This window comes from Pleurodeles waltl, chromosome 3_2 (assembly GCF_031143425.1).
Source record: "Pleurodeles waltl isolate 20211129_DDA chromosome 3_2, aPleWal1.hap1.20221129, whole genome shotgun sequence".
Lineage (NCBI taxonomy): Eukaryota > Metazoa > Chordata > Amphibia > Caudata > Salamandridae > Pleurodeles > Pleurodeles waltl.
Genome location: NC_090441.1, coordinates 15,431,256 through 15,456,387, shown reverse-complemented (window position 1 = coordinate 15,456,387; position 25,132 = coordinate 15,431,256). Strand labels below are relative to the sequence as shown.

Genomic DNA, 25,132 nt, shown 5'->3' with positions numbered 1-25,132 from the left:
AGAATTATCTCTTTTTGCCACTATCTTACCTCTAAGGGGAACCCTTGGACTCTGTGCATACTATTCCTTACTTTGAAATAGTGCATACAGAGCCAACTTCCTACACAACTTAACTACTATTGCCTCACCGCCTTCTCTTGTTGTCCAGTCTTAACTTTATATTTATCTATTTCTGATAAAGTGGGGATTTTCCCATTCCCAACTTTCCATTTCTCCTGTCCACTTTTAACATCCATTTTCATTGCCTGAGCTATGTTTTTTACTACATGCTTCCCACATTAACTAGCTCTGGCCTTGTCCCCCAACCCTGTCCCCCATATCTCTCATCCTTATAATTTGTTATGGTGCTGTTGTCCCTTCTTATGTTTTTTCTTTCTTTTTTTTACACCACAGCATAAATAGAAAAATTAACCGTTGCCTTCCAAAACATTATTTGTGTTTAGGAAACATCCGAAATAACGATTACGTTATTAACGCAAGCGGAACCACGCTTGCATTAACAACTTTTCACTGCCTTAACAACGCATGTGCTGAACAACGCACATGCGTGGTTAAGGCAGAGAAAAAGGGAGAGTGTATTGGTAGAGGACGTGGTCAGGTAAGTGGGGTTGCATGGTAGATTTTAGGGGTGGGGGTGGATTAAGGGCTTGGGGCAGGTGTGGGGGGGTCAGGGATTTTTTAAAAAAAAAATTTTAGGGGTGGGTTGGGGGGATGGGAGTAGTTCTGGTTTTTAGGGGCGGGGATCAGGGCAGTTCTGTCTTTAGGGGTGGGGTGGGGGGTTGGAGTAGTTTTGTTGTGGGGTGGGGAGTCGAGGTACTTTTGTTTTTGGGGGTTGGGGGCATCGGGGTAGTTTGGTTTTTGGGGGTGGGGGATCGGGTAGTTTGTTTTTTGGGGGTAGCGGGGTCGGGTAGTTTGGTTTTTGGGGTGGGGGATTGGGGTAGCTTGGTTTTTGGAGGTGGGGAATCGGGGTACTTTGTTTTTTGGGGGTAGGGATATCGGAGTAGTTTGGTTTTTGGGGGGTGAGGGGATCAGGGTAGTTTGGTTATTGGGGGTGGGGGATTGGGGTAGTTTGGCTTCATGCAGTTTTTCCTTGAAGGCAGAGTCTTTCCTCTTGCGTTGAACAAGGTTGTCAGTGATGCAGTAATTGGCTTTTAGTCCAATTTTGCATGTGAATCATTTATCAATGTACATGGTGAACATCCCACTTCAAGGCTACTCGGGTGTGTAATTGTCTGTTTTTTTGCCAGATGTTTGGACTGTCCCTAGCCAAGTCTGAAATGTCGCATACTTGTGACTGTAACCATAAGTCTACAAGGCTCCACACCTATTTAGGTTATTTTCTTATTTAACCTTTGTTTGGTCGTAGGCCGCAGTGCTCAAGGAAAGCTTAGAAAAACACTGATAAGAATAGAGAAAGAGACCTTGGATGATCAAGGTTTGTTTGAGAAACAATTGGCTTTAAGGTTGTATGAAGATGCATCAACATTTCATTTTTTTTTTTAAGCTCCAGCTACATGTAAAATACTGTGTTTGGGGAAAAGACAACAATGAGATGTCGAAAACCATAAAACCGAAAAAAAACAAGGCTAAATGCAGTATTGCGTCCAGTGAAAGTGCCAGTTCCAAGCCACTTCCAAGACGCTTAGAAGCCTGGATATTTGCATCTACAAAAGGGTGTGATGAATTGAGACAGACTAATCGGAGAAGGACAAGACAAATCATTGTAAGGAAAGCATACCATAAAACTTCAGAAGATCTCAAACTTGCAGATATTATCTGGCCACTGAATAAAAGCGTTAATCACTCGTATTGCTATCAAAACCCGATTGGGACAAGTGATACTTGTTGAAAAGGGGGATGCTGCTTGAGTACCTTTAACCCTGAAAACAGGAAAGATTTGGCATTTTTAACACCTAAATAAAGACAAAGGTTCAGAGATTTCAGGCAGCTGAACAAGTGACTGTTTGACAAAAACAAGTAATGCATTCTGAACCCAAAGGCTAGATTGCTGAATGTACACAGCATGTGAATTTACAACAGAGACTAAGTTCAGAACAGTGGCCATAGGTTTCTATCGTCTTCCTTTTGGGCATAGACAACATGAACATGTTACCTATTTTGGAGTTAAAATCTGCACAAGCCAGTACAGAGCTACCGGAAGAAGAGGTTATCACTATATTTATTGAAGCAAAAGTATGGGGCGGGGCCCATCGACTATGGTGAAGAGATCTTTGTCGATGATCGAGTCAACAATAGAGTGTCAGGGACTTTGGCAAGGATTGGTGGGCAGGGTAGACAAAGTAAACTAATATTGAGCAATTTGGTGTTCAGAAAAAGTAATACCCTGGACCGAAATAGAAGAGAGAGAGAGAGATACCCTGGACAGAAATAGAAGAGAGAGAGAGAGAGAGATATATATATATATATATATATATATATATATATATATATATATATATATCTTAGTAAAGGGGGATAGGCTCTGGCCAAAAGAAGCATTATGCAGATAGCAATGTTTTGTTTTAAGCTGAAAGAATTTATTGCATTTTTAAAAAGGTAACTGCAATGTTTAAGTCTAGACATATTTAAACATTGCCAGCTTAATAAAATAATTATGAAAAAAAGGTAGACCTGATGATTTTTTATTTACACCTGGGACTGGGGTGTGGCAGTAAAAAGTCAGAAAACCACTCACCTAGATTGTCAGCTGTGCCCACGATATCTGGCGATCAAACAGGAACAGGCAGGGCGGAAACAGCGAGGATATCATACAACAACGATAGACAAGGAGTTAGCAAGGAGGAGTGCTTAACAGGGAAGAAGGGGAAAAAGGACACACTTGGCAGAAAGCAAGTAACAAACGTTACAAGGGAACTAGAAGCTAAGATAGCAGAAACTGGAATATGGCAAACTAGCAACCTGAGCTTAAGTAAATAGGAAAAAGGCAGGCACTGGGAAAAGGAAAATACAAAATGAGTGAAAGTTAAAGGATGAACTAAATAGTGCTGGCTCAGAAATCAAGTAAGCACCACAGGCAGTGCTAGCTAAAACAACAAGAAAACACATAGGACCAGATGTAGCAAGCATTTTGCATGGGGCAAACTGCGAAAATCGCAGTTTGCGCCATGCAAAATGCCAATCGTTATGCTCATTCACAATTTACGAGTGGGTACCGACTCACAAATTGTGTATGCGACTCGCAAATAGGAAAGGGTGTCCCCTTCCTATTTGCGACTCGCATCGCTATGCTAAATTGCTTTGTGACCGCGGTTGTAAAGCAATTCGCAGTTACCACCAGTGTCACACTGGTGGTAACCCATTCGCAAAAGGGAAGGGGTCCCCATGGGCCCAAAATGTTTTTCACTGCCTACTCTGAAAAAACGAAATCAAATGGTTTCGGTATTTTTTTATTTTGCAACTCGTTTTCCTTTAAGGAAAACGGGCTGCAAAATAAAAAAATAAAACTGCTTTATTTAAAAAGCAGTCACAGACATGGAGGTCTGCTGACTTCAGCAGGCCACCATCCCTGTGAGTGCAGGGACTCGCTATGGGGTCGCAAAATGCGACCTACCTCATTAATATTAATGAGGTGGGTCTTTGTGACCCCATAGCGAGTCACAGACGGTGTCTGAGACACGGTTCTGCATCCAATATTGCGACTCAGCGATATTGCGACTCGGAAATTGCGAGTCGCACCGACTCGCAATTTCCGATTCGCAATATTGGAACTTCGTACATCTGGCCCTAAGATTCATGAATCAATGAAGAACTGTGGGAAGTGCTAGTTCAAGGAACAAGGATTAACTAAAATTCAGGTATTCAGGAAACAAACTACCAGTTAACCATGAGAACTGCTACAATGAACATTGCTGGACTGAAGGAAACTGGGGCTTAAAAGAGCTTACTAAGATCACATGCCTCAGGTGTGAGCAGGAGTGTGCTTGCCAGCCACAGGTGTGTTGAATTCCTCCACTCATCCTTGGCCTGCATGTGTGGAGAGGAAGCAGTGAGTGGGGAATGAAACATTTCCTAGCTTTCATGACGGAAAGTGTCCGTTCTATTAAGGACTCGGAGATGAGGATTATACTCTTCTTTCTTCACTTTACTTAACAGTAGCCTTATTCAAGAACAAACTACCTTTCCCAAGAACCTTAAGGGAAAGCAGAACAAATCAACCAATCATTGAACAGTCCTCATTATATAGTTCATTGACTATGTTCATGCCCCCTCTTAGTTCAACAGATGCCGTCCAATTCATAAAATCCATGAACTCTCCAATTAATCTTGCTTGGAGGTCTTATTTCCTGAAAAGAAAAAACATCTTTTAAACTCATCTGAAAACGTGCTGACCATATCAGCAAATCAACAGCAACTCAACAATAGGAATAATCATAATCTTCTGCCCAACATCATTGATATTAAACATGACAGATCCTCGATCAGCAAGTAAAACATCCTTGAATGACAGCTCAGTATTTTACTATAATAAAAGAATACTTATACCTTAAAAGGATCCCATCAAACATGAAAAAGACAACCAACTCTTGAATAGAGAGGACACAAGAGACATGATATGAGTGGGAATAATCCTTGCCCTTGTGTCCTTAATAGAACTGGATCCTTCTGTTACAAAAGGTAGGAAACTTTTCATTCTGTGTCAGGACCTGAGTCTCCAATTATATTGTTCAAAGCTTCTCCACCACCAGTGAATCCATATGGACTATGGGCTTGAAATAGAAGATCTTAAATGTTGAATCCAATGACCAGTCGGCTCCATTAAGGATGTCCTCTAGATATGAGCTCCCAATGCAAACGCCCTAGATGCCATAGCAGCCCTTGCTGCGTGCACTCCAAAAATAGAAACATCCATTCCTGCTTCCTGAAGGATGCTCCACACCCATCATGCTATGGTGGGAGATGAAAGTGCCACAAATGGTTTACAGAGGGCTATCAGGAGCTGCCGTTCCCCAGCCGGACTCAGCTCCTCCGTAACAGCCTCATAAGTTTTCAAACATCGGAGAACACACAACCCGGGCTGTTGCGCATATGAATCATAAGTAACCAATCTGGAATTACATTTTGTTCTCTGGGAAAGTGAAAGGTAACACCATCGGGGTGAAGACTCATGGGCCCTGACATCCAAGACTCTCCTACAAGATGTAAAGCATAGTAACATAGCCAACTTACCAGATAATTGTTTCCTAGACAGGTATTCTGAGGCTGAGAGAGTAAAAGGACCTTGTTAATGTCCCACAAGGCTGAATGCCTGGGACCCGGAGGAAGAGGCAACTGCACCCCTCATCAACTTCATGACCAGAGGATGCTCCCCAACTGGCAGGCCTTTGGTGGGCAAGTGACCTGCCAAAATCGCAGAACGGAAGTTATTTACTGACCTGTAGGCCATCCATTCTGAAGCCAAAGATGTCAAAAAGTTCAGAACGTGAACGATTCCTGATTCCATGGGATTGGCGTTACTTTCCAAACACCAACCCAATCCACATCCCCAAGCGTACTTGTATCTTTTGTTTGCCCCTTCTTTCCAACCCTTGGACAAGAGCTCCCGAGCCGTTCCTGAAAGTCCTCCGATTTTCTATCTAGTCCTGAAATCCTCCACACCATGAGGCATAATTGCACCTGCTGCAGATCCATTGGGTGAGAGGTTCCCCTGAAAATCCTGAAGGATAACAAACCTCTGGGGTAGATGGATTGGAAAATCCCAAGAAATTTCCAGCATCACTGGAAACCAAACTTCAGACCTCCACAGCGGCAAAATCACCACTAGCCATGCCTGCTGTCTGCGTACTTGTGCTGCCAACTGCAACAGCATTGTAAACGGGGGGAAAGACATACCCTAGCTCCACGCTCCAGTCCAGGAGGAATGCATCTGTCGCAGCCACCAGCAGAGCAGGCTTCCACCTGAAGAAATGGGATAGGTTACATTCGAGATGAGAGGCAAACATGTCCACCAAGAATGGGCTCCACACCCCTGAACCATGTGGAACACCCCTGTGAAGTTACCGTGCACTTGGAACCTGCAGGTACCCGAAGTGACAATGTGCCACCTCCTTGGTCTTCCCTGGAAGGTACTCCATCATCACCAAGATCTCCCGATCCAGACAATACTGCCAGAATCCTTTTGCTAGCTCTGCCAGCGATTTGGAGCAAGGACCACCCCCCCCAGGCGGTTGATGTATCTCACTGCTGAGATGTTGCCTATTTTCAAAAGCACAGAACATCTGACCTTGTCCTTCACCCAGCAGCGGATTGCAAAAGAGCCTGCTTAGAGTTCCAGGCAGTTTATGTGCATTGACTGCTTGACGAAGTCCATTTTCCTCCTGTGGATACACCCCCACAACTGGCCCCTCAACCTGTGAGACTGGCATCTGACTTGATAATGATGTCTAGATTGGAACCGAAAATGGCCCTCCCATTCCAGGCCTCCATGTGTTCCAACCACCATCTCATTTCCTCTTTGATCTCATCTGTGATTGGAACCAGGGCCACATAGGACAGACCCTTGAGCAAGTAGTGCACTTTTAGCCATTGCAGCCATAGCCACTGTAATGCTGGAGCCGGGGGAAGATGGACTTGATGGACAATATCAGCAGACTCACCAGCCTCGCAACTCGTGGCAAAATACTAGTCAGGAAAGGGTGTACTGTCGCCACCGAGCCAGCTCTCGCTTGACCTGCTGAGTGAGGGCTCTATAGTTCACCTGTGCGGTGGCGTCCACAGTCGTTGCCTGCTGAATTCCTAGATAGGGAATAGTGTCAAAGGTCCATTACACAGAGGTGCTATCTAAAGGTATCACGAATCAGAGTGGAAGTGAAATTGATACATTTGAAGATACTCTACACGCAGTTGGTATTGACTCTTGACATCAATAGTTACAGGTACAAAGAGAGTGCCTATACAGGCAACATCGTTCTTTATTTGGACCATATGCTTGATCTTCTAATATTCTATCAGCCCTGAGGAAGTCGTTGGAGTTATTACCCGTAGACGAAACACATGTTGGCTGGCTGTTTGTTCAAGATGCAAGATTTCCATCAACAGTGGGCTGTGTTTACCGGAACTGTATCAACAATGTACCATGGGATTTTGTGAGGTTCATCATATGAATTTGACGTATTTGTCTGAAGAAGTTTCACCAATATTTGGATTGCAAAGTACTTCGTGAATAAATCAGAAAGACTGATTAACTATTCAGGAGTTGTTCTTGCAATTTTTGGACTTTTAAGAATATAGATCAATTCTATGAATTAGTGTGGTATTCATTTCTTATACTTATTTCCAATTTGAATGTTTGATATTTATTTGATAACGAGTGCCTCACATTTGTTTTTCTGCTATCTGAAAGTAGCATTGCTGTTTGTGGTGACACCAAGATATTCAGGGCTTGAGATTTTCTGACATTAATGTGAAACCCCGCCGCTGCACAAAACGCCTCGGCCTCTTCCAAAAAGGCTGGTAGGCTTTGCACCAGTCTTCGAGTGCCACTATGACATCATCCTCGTAGTGGCAGAATGTGTGGTCTCCTCACCCTAGTGACCTCCAATAATACTCGGGTGGTCTCGCACACTTTGAGCAAAGGGCTCCATGTAGAGCACAAATAACAGTGGTGACTACGGACACCTCTGGTGTGTGCCTCTGCTTACGGGGAATGGTGTTGGTGTATGCCCATTGACGCTGACCGTTGCCCTTGGGTGGCTACAGGTGCTTAGTATCCAATTTCGGAAGCGGGTCCTATGCCAAAGCAGATGAGTGTCTCGATTAAGTAAGGCTCGTTGAAGCGATCAAAGGCCTTTTTGGCATCGACCACCAGCAGCACAATTTATTTTCTAGATCTTTTTGTTTAATCTATGATATGTAGGATTCTCTTTGTATTGTCTCTGCTTTGGCGTTGGAGAATAAACCCAGATTTATCAGAGTTGACCATTCCCGCCAGCAATTGGTACAGTCGGCCCACTAGAATGCCCCAGAGTAACTTTGTGTCGACATAAAGGAGGGAAATGGGCCAGTAGAACTCGCATTTCTGCTTGTCCTTTCCGGGCTTGGGAATGGGTGACAATGGACGCATCTCTCAGAGACTTAGGTTGATCCTGTGGGCCTCTCATTGAGTTATCTAATCTGGTTAGGACAGGAGCCAGCAAGTGGCAAAAGGTCTTATAAAAACACACTGGGAACCTGTCCGGTCGCGGTGACTTGTTTGGATGTAACCTCCTCTGTGCTAGTGGGTGAGGTAATCTCACCCGCATGTGTCTGGGGTAGGGGTGAGATGTTTGGCGGACTTTAATTATCCAGTGGTGGTGGTAGTAGGTAAATATTGCACAGTGTAAAGGTTGTTTTAAAAGTCCCTGAATTTGGCTGCAATATGCGTGTCAGTCTGACGTATAGAGCCATCAGGCTGGGCCAGTGACTCTAAGGTCCTAGCCTGGCGCTAGGCTCGAAGTCTGATAGCTAACAATCACTGCCCCTTACTTCCCCCAAGGTAGTAGGAGTTTTTCAAACCGAGGATGGAATACTCCCCAACGTCAAGCTCGAGTAGTGCTAATCGCTTTTGGGATATCTCCAATCGCCTCCACACCCTAGGGGCTCATGTGCGATGGTGGATACGCTCCAGTTCCCTAACTTGTTGCTGTAGTTATTCTCTCTTAAGGGCCGGTCCAGGATGGTCTCTCTCTCGGACACCAAGCGGCTCGCACGGGCCACCGTGGGGAGGGCGAGGTCAACCACGACTGTGGCATCATCGGATAAAGAGCAGGGTTCTGTTTCGACAGTAGTAGTCGAATTGTGTATCAATCTTATCCCCAAGAAATGGTTCAACCTGGCGTATGTTTTATGCGCATGGGAATAGAAGGTATAGTCCCGGGAGTGGGGATGATCCAGCCTCCACAAATCCCGGAATCCCATCTCCTATAGCCAGTGAGCTCCTCCTGCCAAGATCTCCCCAGTCATACCTCAGCATTGTGCCGAGCGATCCATGCTGTAACTAAATACTATGTTAAGCACGACCAGCTTCTCCCTGGAGCCTAGAGTGCCAGAGACAGCTTTATGAATGAAGGTTTCTTGGTTGTCATTCAGGCGTATATTGAACCTGGGGCCAGTACCTGTTCTCCTACCCAGATGTGATACGCTAGGGCCCGCCCCCTGATCTCTACTATCTTGTCTTCTGTCTTCCATTTAAAAGACCTTGCTGGTCCTCGGCAGCACCACATTTCTTCTTCCACAACATTTGCCTTTGCCAAGGTTTGGTGGTGGTTTTTCCACACCGCTGACCAACTGCAATCTTTCCTCCGGCGTAAGACATCGATTACATCACTTCAGGAACTGTTCAGCTGCTCCAGTGCTGCACTGATGACTGTCTTTGTCCACCATCAACCTGGTCCTGCATCCATAGATGGGTGGGTAGTGGCTCCTTTCACGACCGGACACTCCAACGGAAACTGGGCTTGATCCCCTTCCTTTACAGATTTTCTTCTATGAGGATCCACCTTTTGGTTTCATGCAGTCTTGTCTGGATCTTGCAAAATCCTCTTCTGAAGTCCTTTTGGTGGGTTTGGGGAAAACCAGGTACTTACCTCTTCTCTCCTGGTCGTTGGAGGGTACTCTGGTACTTACCTTTTGGGGCTCCTAGTTCCTCCAGCTTGCCTCTACCGATTCCACTTCCTTGGGTGGGGGCTTGACCTTCAAATTCCACTTTCTTAGTATGTGGTTTGGTCTCCCCCTAGGGCCTTCAGTACTTACTATTGCTTTCACTGTTGTCTGTTACCTTTTATGCTAATTCCTGACTTCTAATGTACATACAATAGTGTGTTTACTTAACCTCCAGTTGGGGTATGGTCTGTTCAGTATTTTTATATTTGTGTTCCCATAATAAAGTACCTTTATTGTTGTAACACTGTGGTTCTTCATGTGTGTAAGTGCTATGTGACTCTTGTGGTATTAAAAAAGCTGTGCATGTCTCCTAGATAGGTCTTGGCTGCTCATCCACAACGCCCTCTAGAGAGCCCTGTCTTCCTAGACACTAGCACCTCGCTAATAGGGGCTACCTGGACCTGGTATAAGGTGAAAACACCATAGGTGCTCACCACACACCAGGCCAGCTTCATGGTTGAAAAGTGCTGTTATACTGAAGAGGACTTTGTGGCACTTAGGCTGCCCCGGGAGTGTGGTCCCTGTCCCAGAGCCCCCAGGCACCAAGCGATGAGATACTGTACAGAGGGGCCTCCCCGGACTCCAATGCAGCAAAGAGATCCTCATGCGCTCCTCAGTGTTGTGCGGCGTGGTGTAGTCTTGTGGGGCTCAAGGCCTCCTTGTCTGGTCCCCCACCCCTTCACTCAAGGCCTCTCTCTTCACTGGCCTTTTTCTGTCCTCCCCCGCGGGCAGGGGCCTTTAGCGCTATGTTGGTGGTGTTCATGGGTGGGTTATTAGCGATCTGTGCGCAAATACCAGGGTGCCACAACTGCTCCGGTGGTTGAGAAATGGCAGTTAAGAGAGGACTTCATGGCTCTAAGGTTGCCTCTGGGGCACCAGGTGAAGAAATGTTGTATGAAGGGGCCTCCCCAGTCTCCAAATCAGTGGGAAGGCCTGTGCGTGCTGCCCAGGGGCATAGGCAGCGATGCAGTGCAATCCTGGGTCCTCAAGTCCCAGGCTGGTCTCCCACCCCCTTGCTCAAGGCCAGTACCAGCTGTGTCCTCCATCAGCTGGTGTCGCAGACTGCAATGAGTCCTTTATTGATTCCACGGAAGCCCCCGGCACGGGATGTCAGTCCAGTCTGCCGCAGACCTCACACCCAGTCGTGTTGTCCCCGGCGAGTGTGTGGCAGGCCTGACCTGCGCCACAGGGCTGGGCCCTGAGCCGGGGCTTCAGCTGGTCTGTTCCTCCTCCCCACTGTGCATCGTGCCGATCCCCATCACGCACCGCAGCCATAGGCCCTGCACCTTTCCTCTGTGGGTGTTTCTGCTCTGCTCACCTCCCGCAGCCACAGTTCACACTCCAGGGGGTGGGGTCGGATCAAACCATTGCGATTGTAGTTCAGGAAGGAAATGGTGCAGCTGCCATCTAGACTATTGAGCCGGGGATTCCTTCTGGTGCATCCCCACTGTGAAGGGACCTCTAGGCAACAAAACAGCACTCCAGCAATGGGCACAATGAAGCGTGAGTTCTGGCCCACATGGCGGGGGCCTCCGGCTGCAGCGTATGCGGTCTTCACGGGCTGTAAGGGACAGAGGGTGAGGAAAGCATCTCAGCCCACCGCCATCTTGGCTATGGCCCAGAAATATTGAATTAGAAGGGAATATTTAAGCATTGAACAATAGTCCATGACAGAATGCTATGTACTACAGAAATCAATGATGTATTGATGATTTACATGGCAGTTAGAGAGAAAATAAGAGAAATATATTTAAAACAACATTATTTCTATTTCTTTCTTGAAAAATGTCCTTTGCTTCTCGGGTTTCTACCTACCAGCAATGAAAAAAGCCCTAGCTGTGCTTGCAGTTCATTATTGTGTGCCGCATAACGTTGGATGACGAATTGCATGAAGCAAATAAGGAGCAAAGGTGTCAGAATTTTTTTGCAGAGATGTGATCCTTTAAAATGTAATCAATGAAACTTTGCAAAAAAATGGCGATGTATGGTGCAGACGCTGGGTTTGTCCATGTCTCGATGAGAAAGGCGGTGTCCAGGCGGGTGGAGTCTAGACGGTCCCAGAGTTCTACGGCGTGTTTGTCGAGGGATCGAATTTTGAGGAGGATGCAGCTGAGGTGCTCCGGTTTGGTATACGGTGGCTCAATGGCAGGAGGGTCCAGAGCTTGGTGTAGGGCGAGGGTATGGTGGCAGTGGAGGCAAGAAATTGGTCCCCGAGTGTTCCTGGATGATGCAAAATTGCAGGTGGCAGAGCATCCTGTGTTCAGCGCGTGAAATGTCTCTGAGTTGTAGCGATGGAAAGTCAGAGGACCAGAATTTGTGGCGCTGGGTGCACAGTCCAAGCGAGGACGAGCGCAGACTGGCTTTCCTTTGGTGCACCGGCTGCACAGCGGCTACTATTAAGAAGAGGGAGGCGTGGTCCCTTCAGCTGGGAGGCAGGAGGGTGGGAAAGTCCTTCACGGGAGGGAGAGGGGGCGGGTATCCAGGGGCAGCAGCGGCAGGGAACGAAGCGCAGGGAGAGTAAAAGGCAGAAAGAAAAGAGAAAGAGACACGAATGTGAAAAAAAGGAAAAAAATAAATGAAGCTGACAGAAAAAATAGCAAAAAGAAAAGAGACCGTAGATACTTCTGTTCAGATGGCCACTAGACCACCAGGGATAAGGCGCAGACGGGAGCCTGTGGGTGGAGGTGGGCCTTAAACTGAGGGTCAGGCAGTCTCTCAGTTTGCTCGCAGCAGAGGCAGCAGCAGCAGTTAGCGTTCCATCTTATTGAAACCAATAAGCTCTTTTGAGAGAACTGTGTCGGATCAAACACCCCTGACATGAATAGTATGGTCCTCCTGTCTTTTAGCCATTTTCTCAGGCTCAGCTGTCTGCAGAACATAGATTCTGACATATCCATTTATTTGCATGTCTGACCTTCTAGGACCTGTTGATCCCCCACTATCCTTTTCTTTAAATCCTTGTCATATTTTCCTGTAAAGTAAGTATAGTTTGGTCAGTCTCAGGAGAGACTCCAGCCGCATTTTTGGATGACCACAGGCATTCCCCTTGGAAGCTGTTCCTCAATTCTTTTTCTATGACCTTTCTCAGTCTGCCATTTATATATTACACCATTCTAGACATGGAGGGGGAGGATCCACTACAGGAATGGTGGATTTTGTGCAGCTCTTGCCTCCGACTGAGTGGTCCCTTCAGTCTTCTTTTTCATCACTGTCCGAGTGAGATTGCACTGGGTTTAACCCCTTAGTTCTTGACCCTGTTCCTCATGGGAACAGTCCAACGTGAACTGCCAAGCCATAGGGAACAGGGTCAAGACTGATTTGCATATGGCTGGGTCCAAACTGGAATGGCATGGCAGGCAAAGAAACTGATGGATTAAACCCAGATCTGTGACTGGGGGTGAATGTTTGATTTCTTCTGCATTCCATCATCTGTTGTTTTTGCATTTGTTGCCCCAAGTGGGAAAGGTATGCCCAGACGTGGGTCCTGTGCTTGCTATGCCACCAGATTCAAGCTAGCCTGGCTGATGAAGGGTGATACCCTGAAACCGGGCCCAGGAGGCTTGTTTCTGGTCGAGGGAGGACCTGGCCTGGCAGAACCTAATCTTTATAGAATTCAGTGCCAATGGCGTCTGAACCTGGAGCATCACTGCTGGGGTAAGAAAGAGATAACCTGTTTTATCTTCTCAACTGGAAGTAGCATGCTCAAAGGTTCAGGCTTCTTTCATCAGTGCATGCTAAATTTACCTGATCAAACTAATTTTTATGTCTGATGCAGACTATTAAAATTTAATAGCGAGTAGTGACCCTTGGTATTTTGATATAGTTTCTGTTCTACAAACATCCTTTTGTTCATTCACTACTTAGAATATCTCTGTCCGCTCCTATTATTACTTCCTTTCCACGCATGCCATTAAAAGCATGGTTACGCACCCTCTCACATTGTCTTGCGACTACCTTTCTATGCAGAAATTTAGTCTAAGTCCGTGACCTTTGGACCTAGTGTGTCCTTGATTTTGTGTAATATAGCCTGATCCTTCGTGGCTGCATATGTGTCCTTAAGCCTTCACACTCAAATAACCTAAATAGCGACTACCCCGGAAGGCCAGTTTACAAAACAGCATGCAATATCATGTCCATATCGTTTAACCCTCAGCATGAAGTATACATAAGGAACAATGAAATGACTCACTATCTCTCAGAAATATGTTTAGAAGCCGATGTAGCTCTGTCCTTACCAGGATAAAGCGCTAGTAACATCCTTTGTTAGAGCTCTCACAGCAGTTAACAAAAATGAAAAAACATCTGTCCAGCCATCTCCACTTCTACCCAGCATATACCGACCAATTTCAACCATCTGTGAAAGACCCCACCCATGATTCCCAATCAATAGGCCTTGAACCACACTAAAGTCCTATGAAATTTAGACAAGGGAACCAATTTCATCACCCCAATCCACCCTCCAGATTTCCCCATTATCTTCAGGGTTTTAGGGCAAAGTTTTATTACAGAGGTGAGAGAGTGTTATTAGAAGATCCAGAAAGTGCAAGACAGTGAAGCAGTTTACAACTGAAGTGCAGTTTTCATTGTGAACCAGAGAGAATTATGCAGATAAAGGTTTTGGGTCCACCCTGTTTGCGACCACAATAGTGCACATCAAGCTGATGAGACTACTGGTCCTCCATTCTTAAACTGAGTACAGAAGGGTAGAGCTACAGGTTTTGTGTTCTGTGCAACAGAGGAAGTGAAAAGGTAGTGTCATAAAGTTGTGTGATCAACCAGAAAATGAGTACGAGCCACAGTCCTGTCAGAAACACTGGGCTGCCAGTTTGCCAGCAGCCCAGCCAGTACCAGTGTGTATTCCGTTGTAAGGCGGAAAGATCGTCTGATACCCCTCGTTTGGTGGGCTCTACTCATGCACAGCAAAGTGCAAAAATTCTCATGCAATGGTGGGCAAAGAAAAGACCCAAGCCCATTAAGGGAGAGGCAAATGTTGACAACCGTAGCACCCTCTACTGGTAAAGGCAATTCAAAGCACTTAAGACAATGGCACAGTGGGGCCATCTGGACTAAAAAGCACCTCCACACAGCCAGATTGTGCCATCAGAAATAATCAAAGTGCATATGCATATGGATTGAGTGTTAAAGGTGTAAAGGAAACACAGTCTGTGTTTAGGCAGAATAAGCCCTCTGGCAACAACTCCCTATGAAAGCAGAGTTCATGTACAATGAATGGTGGAAAATAGGGATTCTCAGGCACAGCCTATTACTTTGGGCATAGGTTTCAGTAAGTGCTCTTTCCTACATCATTATTTTAAGTTTCATTAGGGACAACATGGCACACATGGTATTCCAAGTGAGCATGATGGATCACAATTGCAGAATCAATTTAGATACTTACTTTATGGTGTTCATAAAACAGGTCATTACTTTTTCTTTTAGCTCTCAAAAATAGTTGAGTCCTTGCAGTAATGGGTCTACAGTTATCCCTAGGTGAAAACCAACAGTGCAGTCACAGGCTGGAGTTCTCAACCCAGCTTTTCCACAAAGGGTTTCATCAGACCTGATTCAAATTTCTCAAGCACACCTAATAGACATTTTTGTTTACCTGTGTGCTCCTCTCTTGATCTTCAAGTCTGACATGGGCAGCTTTAAGATCCGTGGTGAGTGCTTTGATCCTTCCTCTAAAATATGCAAGCAATTTCACTAATGACATTTGAGTCTGGGAAAAGTAAGAAAATACTTAAATGGTATAGTGAAAAGAATGGCTAGAACTTGATTTACACTTCACAATTGTGCTTTGCTTTATTTGTTTTTCTTGTGATTTTATGGTTTTCCTTTTTCTCTGTAGGTGTTGGCGCATCTTGTGAAAGGATACTTTACCTTGGCCCAGAATTATTTACTTGAGCTTGGAGACGTGGCTTGCAAGTGCATGGAGGAGACAGATCCATCTATTCAACTTCATGGTGCAAAGGTATGGCTAATAGAAATGCACATTAATGGAAAACTCAGATATTCCAATATGCAATGTAGCATTCTGTCTGAAGCCATGACCTTTGAATTTGCTATTGCTTTCTTTGTTCTGAATGGTACTGGTGCAGACACAACACACCAATGTCCCTGCAGTAATACTTTGCTGAAGTAAATAGGGCTTAGGGGATCCTCACCCCTATGCTCAACACCTCCACCAGTACAGCCACCTTCTCCAAACTATGGGAACATAGAGCCATCAACGCCCTCTTGAAGAAACCCTCAGCTGACCTGACCAAACTCGCCAAATACCTACCAATATCCCTAGTTCCCTACCCAGTCAAAGTCCTGGTGAAAGGAATTTAACAAGCACCTCTCTGACCACTTTGCCAAACACCATCTTCTCGACACCACATAATCAGTTTTCAGACCCATCCACAGCATGTATACCTCCCTTATAGCAGTAACATATGACATCTGGATGATCTTCGAAATGGGGAAACCACCGCCCTCATCCTTCTAGACCGAAGAGCAGCCTTTGATACCACCTCCCACCTTATCCTAATCTAACATCCCCATGAAGTAGGCATCCAGAGACTCCCCCTTTACAAATGTTGGTCAGATGGGAGAACATTATGCTGAGCGGGGTGCCTCATTTATTCCTTCATGCAAAGAAGAAAGAAGACCGAGAAGACGGCAGTGAAGAAAGCGTACAGCAAAAAAGAAAGAAGACAGAGAAGATGGCAGCGCAGTGAAGAAAGAAGACCGCAGAGAAGAAAGAAGACACAAAAGACGGCAGTGAAGAAAGAAGGCGGCTGTGAAGACAGAAGACGTCAGCGAAGAAAGAAGACGTCAGCGAAGAAAGAAGACCGCATTCAGAAAGAAAAAAGAAGACCTTCAGTTTTGTAGCCAGAGGAGTGACACTGGGCAATGTCCAGTGACAAGTGACCGGAAGGAGTAGTTGGTTCCGAGGCAACCCCCACGACATGAACGGAAAAGAAGACAGCAGGAAGTGAAGAAAATGACGTGCAGAGGACATGCTGGCCAATCAGTTTCTTTGCCTCTTTTAAGTGTTTTTATCAACAAAAGATTTTGAAGCGCACATGCAGGCAAGGTCCTAACAAGCAATTACAATAAAATAGGTCTCATATTAGCTTGAGTTAGAGTTATTGGCATTGTAAATTCATAACTGGACTTTTCTTGCAACATACATTGGTCAACCCCGCCTCATAATTTCATCTTTTTCTAGCATATAATTTCAGTGGCCCTCAAGATAACTAAAGCACTTCAATCTACCTTCTTCCTCTATCTGCAGCAAAAATGAAATTGTTGCCATTTAGCATCCTAATTTAAATCTGCCATGCTAATTTCAATGGAATTCAACTTTCACCTCCCCGCCGTCAGAGCTGCTGGCTGGCTAACCCTGCAAAAAGACACAAGACAGCCACAGAGGAGAAATAATCTAGAAGGCCACCCAAATTTATCTAGAGTGTTCAAACAGTCATAGTGTAATAGAGATGTTAAATTGGCCTGAAATATGGTCATACTTGTAATAAGGAGAGAGTATTAAAACATATACAATTATAATTTAAACCTGTATCAGAAAGAAACTTTTGGCATTAGACTGTAATGCTCAAAGCAGCCCCTAGAGGGCACCATAACAAAAATACAATTTTCAAGAAATACCGTCATGTAACCATATTGTTATCCCATAGAAGGGATAACCCCATGAAAAAAACAGGAACAAGTAATGCAGTGTAACTATATACTTATCCCCCTATATGTCGTTTTTAGGGCTAGCAGGCCTAATACAATGATATTACTTACAAGGCCTTTAAAACAAATCTTCTCCCAGCTGTAAAACAAAAGTTGCAGCCATGAGAAAGCTTAAGACACTGAATGGTGAGAGGGGTTATTATTTTGGGGGCCCCACTAACCTAGTGTGGGGACCCAGAGATTATGTAGACAGAGCATTTTGAAGGTGGTCACATTGTCCTAGGAAACCCTCAAACTGCTCCCAATTCATGCCCCAAAACAATCTATACCCCATCAGGCTGTGACTACTCATATAAAAGACACCCCACGTGCAACTGATTATTCATTTTAAAAAAAAGCCCTTATAGCACGGACCCCGCCATGCGTGAAACCAACAGTTTACAAAACCTCATGCTTGAAACCAGTTACATGCTTGCTGGAAACCTCACTTATCACCAAACCATATTGCTATTCAACCTTTCAAAAACAGAGTGTACCGTTAAGGCCATGCCACCAGCTCATCTCTAGGTGGATGCAGGCATCAAAATCCATGGAAACGGTCTGATCCAAGTTCAACCCACTTCTCCAAATAAATCGGCTTCCAAAGAAGTGAAAGCTGCACAATTAAATAAAAGCAGTGTGAGAATGCTGATCACTATCAAAAACGGAAAAAGGTGCAAATCCCAACAGGAAAGAGAATTTCATGCAAATTACCCAAATAGGCACAGAAACCAACCCAACGCATGCATTCCCAAATAGCACACGGCCAACTGCCAGCCATGTTTAACAACACTCTGATTTTAAAACCGCCAGTAGGTAGTGATAGTTAGTACCTAGTTTCCATAGGAAACCCTTCTTTTTTTTTTTTTTTTTTTTTTACAATAACTTTGACTCCATATGACGAATCCTCATGAAATTGTAAAAAAACTAGTCCGCCTAGCATTGGTGCTGGGGTCCCCAGTGGACCAGGCAATAACAAAAAAACAAAAAATCACATTGTTGTTTTTATGTGCCCCTGTGTGGGCCAGGTCCCGGAGGCATGCGCTGTATGGAGGAAGGGGGCACATGTAACCCCCTCCCCACATCCTTATGCTGTTTTGAGCCCCGTTGGCCACCATCTCCCCAGGGCTTTATGTAAATTATGGAGGGGGGCCCGCACAGACCCCCTCCTGTTTTTGGGGATAGCCCCGGGGACCACTACCTCCCCAGGGTGTACCTGATTTATTGGAGGGGTCTGTGTGGACCTCCCTCCATAGCCCTATAGGGATCTGGGGACCACCACCTCCACGGTGCCAGAACAGGCAATTAAGCAGGGGCAGAGTACCCCCCCCCCTTTCCGGGCCATATACAGCCTAGGGACCTCCACCTCCCCGGAGTGGGCCGTTCAGACATAAAGGAGGCGGGCTGCATGGGCCCCTCCTGGAACCATTAATGGCACCGGGACTGCAACTCATCATGGCAGGCTCCCTATCGCCTGCGGTGCCCACCAACGGGAGATAGGAGTTCGCTTTTGCTTGACTGGAGCTTTGACCGCAACTCCCAAGCGAGAACAAACTGTTCAGTCTGCTCCCAGCGAGCGGGAACAGGAAAACTGCTCACTCTTGCTGGAAGTGTACTTTTCATCTGTTTTCCAAGCAGGCAGGAAAACAAATAAAAGGATTGCTCCTGCACGTAGGGAGCAACCTTTTTAGCTGCTCCCTGTGTGCAGGAGCAATTGCAACAGGACCTTGGCCTGGATGATGGATACCTTAAGGAAAAGGTCCCTGAAGCGCGTTTCTCGTGGATTTTGAAGACTCGTTCTTGATGCAGAGGAATATGACAATCTCTCCACCAAACAAAGTGCTATATTCAGTTAAAAGGAAGTACTCTTGTTTAGTGGAGATACAACTGTTTGTAGTCTCGTTGTCTTCTCCACAGCAAGATTCATGGTTTTCGTATGACGTTTCTCCAGGAACAATCACATTGCCAAAATTACAGACACACAAGCTCACTGAAGAAATTACCTTGGAATCCTTTATGCAGCTGTAGTGTGGAATATGTACTATACATTTACCCAACAAGGAAACGCATATTAGCCAATATAAAGTACTCCAGTTGAGTGGACATTTTGCACACAAATTTGACCTCTTTGATAAATAAGCAGGTCCGGATGCCTTCTGGTACAGATTCTCATTTCACAGAAATTATATCTCAGCCCCCCCTTAGGATATCTTGGAGGGGTTAGCCACTGTGGCCAACCCCTGCCACACACGGCCAAAGGAAGTTCGTGGCTCTGGGTTAGATGCCTATAGGGGGTTGGCCGCAAGCCCTTCGGCCAACCCCTGCCGTGCATGGCAGAAGGCTTTGCGTGGCACGGGTTTGGATGTCAGCGGGGGATTGGCTGTAGGCCAATAAAAAAAAGAAACCTAGAAATTCACCTAAAAAAACAAAACAAAGGTTACATAGACGTTATAGTCAGGAGTTAGTATTTAAAAAACCTCAGAAATTCACTGAAAAAAAACAAAAGCTACAGAGACGTTCTGAAGTTACACGCACAAAACAATAGAAATTCATCTGTTATAGTTAGTTATTTCAAGTAACTGTAACTCGTGCCCTAAGGTATCTCTAACTCGTGTTCTCGCCTTGCACTGCTAATTACCCCACATATTACATTATTGATGATATCTTCCATGGCACCATTGATATTATCATTGCAACATTTGCAATAAAATTATTGATGAGAAAACTGTGCATATGTATAGTTACTTGAAATAACTCTAAAATTCAGAACCTAGCTGTAACTTTCCTTTAACTTTTGGTTTTTTTTCAGAAAAAATATATTCATATAAATGCATTTACGTATATATTTATTTGTCTATGTACATGTATGTGTGTATATATATATGTGTGTGTGTGTGTACATATATATGTCTAGACATATGTGTGTGTGTATATGTATATATATATATGTATATGTGTGTGTGTGTGTGTGTGTATATATATATATATGTATATATGTGTGTGTATATATGTTCAATGGCATGTGTAGCTGCAGATATACATGCTGTGCATTATCCTGCCATCTAGTGTTGGGCTCGGAGTGTTACAAGTTGTTTTTCTTCGAAGAAGTCTTTTCGAGTCACGAGACCGAGGGACTCCTCCCTTTCCATTGCGCATGGGTGTGGACTCCATCTTAGATTGTTTTCTTTCCGCCATCGGGTTCGGACGTGTTCCTCTTCGCTCCATAGTTCGGTTCGGAAAGTTAGTTAACTATTGGAAAATTCGACGGTATTGTGTGCGCTCGGTACCGGGTTAGTGCTAGCACATCGACACCGAAGAAAGAAGCGCTCCGGCAGCCCTTCGGGGCTTCCACTCCTCGACGAAGCCTGGTCGGCCCGACCACGTCCATCTTCAAACCTCATGGACCGGACCCCCTTCCGCTTCTGCCCCAACTGCCACGCAAAGTATCCTTATACAGACCAACACTTGGTCTGTAATCTGTGTTTGTCTCCCGAACACAAAGAGGATACTTGCGAGACCTGTCGGTTATTTCGATCCAAGAAAACACTGCGACATCGAAGAGCTCGAAGACTCCAGATGGCGTCGACACCGACCGGACACATCGACGTCGAAGAGGAGGAGAGATTCTCCATTCGAGATTCGGAATCGGACAAGTCCGCGCAGCAAACCGTGAGTAAACCAGCCCCGGTAAAAACTCCAAAATAATGAAGGCCAAGGGTACGCCACCGCTAACAGGCCATGGCTTAACCCGAAAGCACGGTGACCAAATATCGGCACCGAAAAAGGCCTCCCAGCAGCCGACTCCGGCTGAGATACCAGCTCCGAACAAACTCTGCACCAAGAGTTCGGCACCCCGAAAGTCAAGAAGGTCTCCGGATTCGAAAAAGACTGTTGAGAAAACTTTGGTGCCGAAAACAGGCTTCTACACAGAAGAGCAAGGCCTTTCATCCCAATTACAAGAACACAGATTTGAACAAGAACTGGGCATGGGAGAGCCAGACCATACCCAGAGAAGGTTGTCTATACAAACAGACACGGGGAAAATTCGAACTCTTCCTCCTATAAAAATGAAGAGCAAGCTCGCATTCCAAAAACGGAAATGCAGCCAAAAGCAAAAGTGGCTAAAGAAAAGACACCACCACGGTTCTCACCACAGCAATCGTCATTACATTCACCACATCTGTCCCCGGTAGCAACACCCCCAATGATGCAGTCACCAACACACACGGGGATGACCCGGATGCATGGGATTTGTATGATGCACCGGTCTCAGACAATAGTCCTGATTGCTACCCGGCAAGGCCGTCACCACCGGAGGACAGCACTGCATACATGCAAGGGCAGCTACATTCCATAATGCAGCATTGCACGCAGAGCCCATAGAGGATGACTTTTTGTTCAACACCCTGTCATCTACTCACAGCCAATACCAAAGCTTGCCAATGCTGCCAGGCATGTTAAAACACGCCAAACAAGTGTTTCAGGACCCAATAAAAGGCAGAGCCATCACGCCTAGGGTGGAGAAGAAATATAAACCTCCCCCTACGGATCCTGTATATATCACACAACAATTAACCCCTGATTCGGCGGTAGTGGGAGCAGCCTGGAAAAGGGCAAACTCCCAAACCTCAGGAGATGCACCACCGCCCGACAAGGAAAGTCGGAAATTCGATGCAGCAGGCAAGAGGGTGGCAGCACAGGCAGCTAATCAATGGCGAATTGCCAATTCGCAAGCTCTACTGGCTAGATACGACAGGGCACATTGGGATGAAATGCAACATCTTATTCAACAACTTCCCAAAGAGTTCCAGAAACGTGCCCAACAGGTTGTTGAGGTGGGCCAAACTATCTCTAACAACCAGATAAGGTCGGCTATGGACTCAGCAGACACAGCGGCAAGGACAATAAACACGGCAGTAACCATTCGTAGACACGCATGGTTACGGACCTCCGGATTCAAGCAAGAAATCCAGCAGGCTGTGCTCAATATGCCTTTCAACGAACAGCAATTGTTTGGGCCGGAAGTGGATACGGCAATAGAAAAATTGAAAAAAGACACGGACACGGCCAAAGCCATGGGCGCGCTCTGCCCCACAGAGCAGAGGCACTTTTAGGAAGCCGCACTTTAGAGGGGGGTTTCGTGCCCAAACCACAGAGCCTTCCACCTCACAAGTCAGACCTACATATCAGGGCCAGTATCAGAGAGGAGGGTTTTGTGGACAATATAGGGGTGGACAGTTCCCTAAAGCAAGAGGGAAATTCCAAAGCCAAAAAAACCCACAAACCAAACAGTGACTTCAATGTCACAAACCCCCACCACACAACACCAGTGGGGGGGAGACTTACAAAATATTACCACAACTGGGAACACATAACTACGGACTCGTGGGTCCTAGCCTTTATCCAACATGGTTATTGCATAGAATTCCTACATTTCCCACCAGATGTGCCCCCAAGAGCACACAATATGTCCAAACAACACTTAGACCTGTTACAACTAGAAGTCCAAGCATTGTTACAAAAAGAAGCAATAGAACTAGTACCCAACCATCAAAAAGAACAGGCGTTTACTCCCTGTATTTCCTAATTCCAAAGAAAGACAAAACTCTGAGACCCATATTAGACCTCAGAACACTGAATCTTTACTTCAAGATGTGATTCCCTTGCTCAAAAAACAAGACTACGTGTCAACGTTAGATCTCAAGGATGCTTATTTCCACATACCCATACATCCTTCCCACAGGAAATACTTAAGGTTTGTAATCCAAGGCGTGCATTACCAATGCAAAGTGTTACCATTCGGGATAACAACAGCCCCAAGGGTATTCACAAAATGCCTTGCAGTAGTAGCCGCTCACATCAGGAGACAGTACATGCACGTATTCCCTTACTTAGACGACTGGTTAATAAAAACCAGCACTCAACAACAGTGTCTGCTTCACACACAATACGTTATAGAAACTCTACACAAGCTAGGGTTCTCTCTAAACTACCAAAAATCTCATCTACAACCGTGTCAAATACAACAATACTTAGGAGCAACAATCAACACACAAAAGGGGATTGCCACTCCAAGTCCACAAAGGGTACAAGCCTTCCAAAACGTAATATTAAACATGTACCCAAACCAACACTATCAAGTGAGGTTTGTAATGAAACTCCTAGGAATGATGTCTTCATGCATAGCCATTGTCCCAAACGTAAGACTACACATGCGGCACTTACAACAGTGCCTAGCAACACAATGGACACAAGCATAGGGTCAACTTCAAGATCTAGTGTTGATAGACCGCCAAACACACTTCTCGCTTCAGTGGTGGAACCCTATAAATTTAAACCAAAGGCGGCCATTCCAAGACCCAGTGCCTCAATACGCGATCACAACAGATGCTTCCATGATAGGGTGGGGAGCACACCTCAACCAGCACAGTATACAGGGACAATGGGACGTTCAACAAAGGCAGCTGCATATAAATCATTTAGAACTGCTAGCAGTGTTTCTAGCATTGAAAGCATTTCAACCGCTAATAGCCCACAAACACATTCTTGTCAAAACAGACAACATGACAACAATTTATTACCTAAACAAACAAGGGGGGACACACTCAACACAACTGTGTCTTTTAGCACAAAAGATTTGGCATTGGGCGAGCCACAATCACATTCGCCTAATAGCACAATACTTCCCAGGGATTCAAAACCAGTTGGCCGACCATCTCAGTCGAGACCACCAACAAACACACGAATGGGAAATTCATCCCCAGATACTACAAACTTACTTCCTACGCTGGGGAACACCAGAAATAGACCTATTCGCAACAAAAGAAAATGCAAAATGCCAAAACTTCGCGTCCAGGTATCCTCACCCTCAGTCCAAGGGAAATGCGTTATGGATGAGTTGGTCAGGGATATTTGCTTACACTTTCCCCCTCTCCCACTCCTTCCTTATCTGGTAAACAAATTGAGTCAAAACAAACTCAAACTAATACTAATAGCACCAACCTGGGCCCGTCAACCATGGTATACAACACTACTGGACATGTCAGTAGTACCTCATATCAAATTACCAAACAAATCAGATCTGTTAACTCAACACAAACAACAGATCAGACACCCGAATCCAGCATCGCTCAATCTAGCAATCTGACTCTTGAAGTCTTAGAATTTGGACATTTAGACCTTACACAAGAATGTATGGAGGTCATTAAACAAGCTAGAAAACCTACTACAAGACATTGTTACGCAAACAAATGGAAAAGATTTGTATATTACTGCCATAATAATAAAATTCAACCACTACATGCTTCCGCCAAAAACATTGTTAGCTATTTATTACACTTACAAAAATCAAAACTAGCATTTTCTTCCATTAAAATACATCTCACAGCAATATCTGCCTATCTGCAGATTACACATTCAACATCAATCTTTAGAATCCCAGTCATCAAAGCATTTATGGAGGGTTTAAAAAGAATCATACCCCGAGGACACCACCAGTTCCCTCGTGGAACCTCAATATTGTGTTAACCCGACTCATGGGTCCACCATTTGAACCCATGCACTCTTGTGAGATGCAATACTTAACATGGAAAGTAGCCTTCCTAATAGCAATCACATCTCTTAGAAGAGTAAGTGAAATACAGGCATTTACTATACAAGAACCCTTTATGCAAATATATAAACATAAAGTGGTTCTCCGTACAAATCCCAAATTCTTACTAAAAGTTATATCACCGTTCCACCTAAACCAAAC

The 25,132-nt window shown here is 45.2% G+C and overlaps 1 protein-coding gene across 2 annotated transcripts in view; it reads left to right on the top strand.

Moving 5' to 3' along the window:
• The window catches only part of HEATR6 (HEAT repeat containing 6), a 249,963-nt gene that overhangs the window by 166,794 nt on the left and 58,037 nt on the right, over positions 1-25,132 (top strand). For both annotated transcript variants that reach the window (XM_069226594.1, XM_069226593.1), the window contains exon 13: positions 15,506-15,628. In XM_069226594.1, the coding sequence (XP_069082695.1) occupies positions 15,506-15,628 (123 nt within the window). The remainder of the gene's footprint in view (positions 1-15,505; positions 15,629-25,132) is intronic.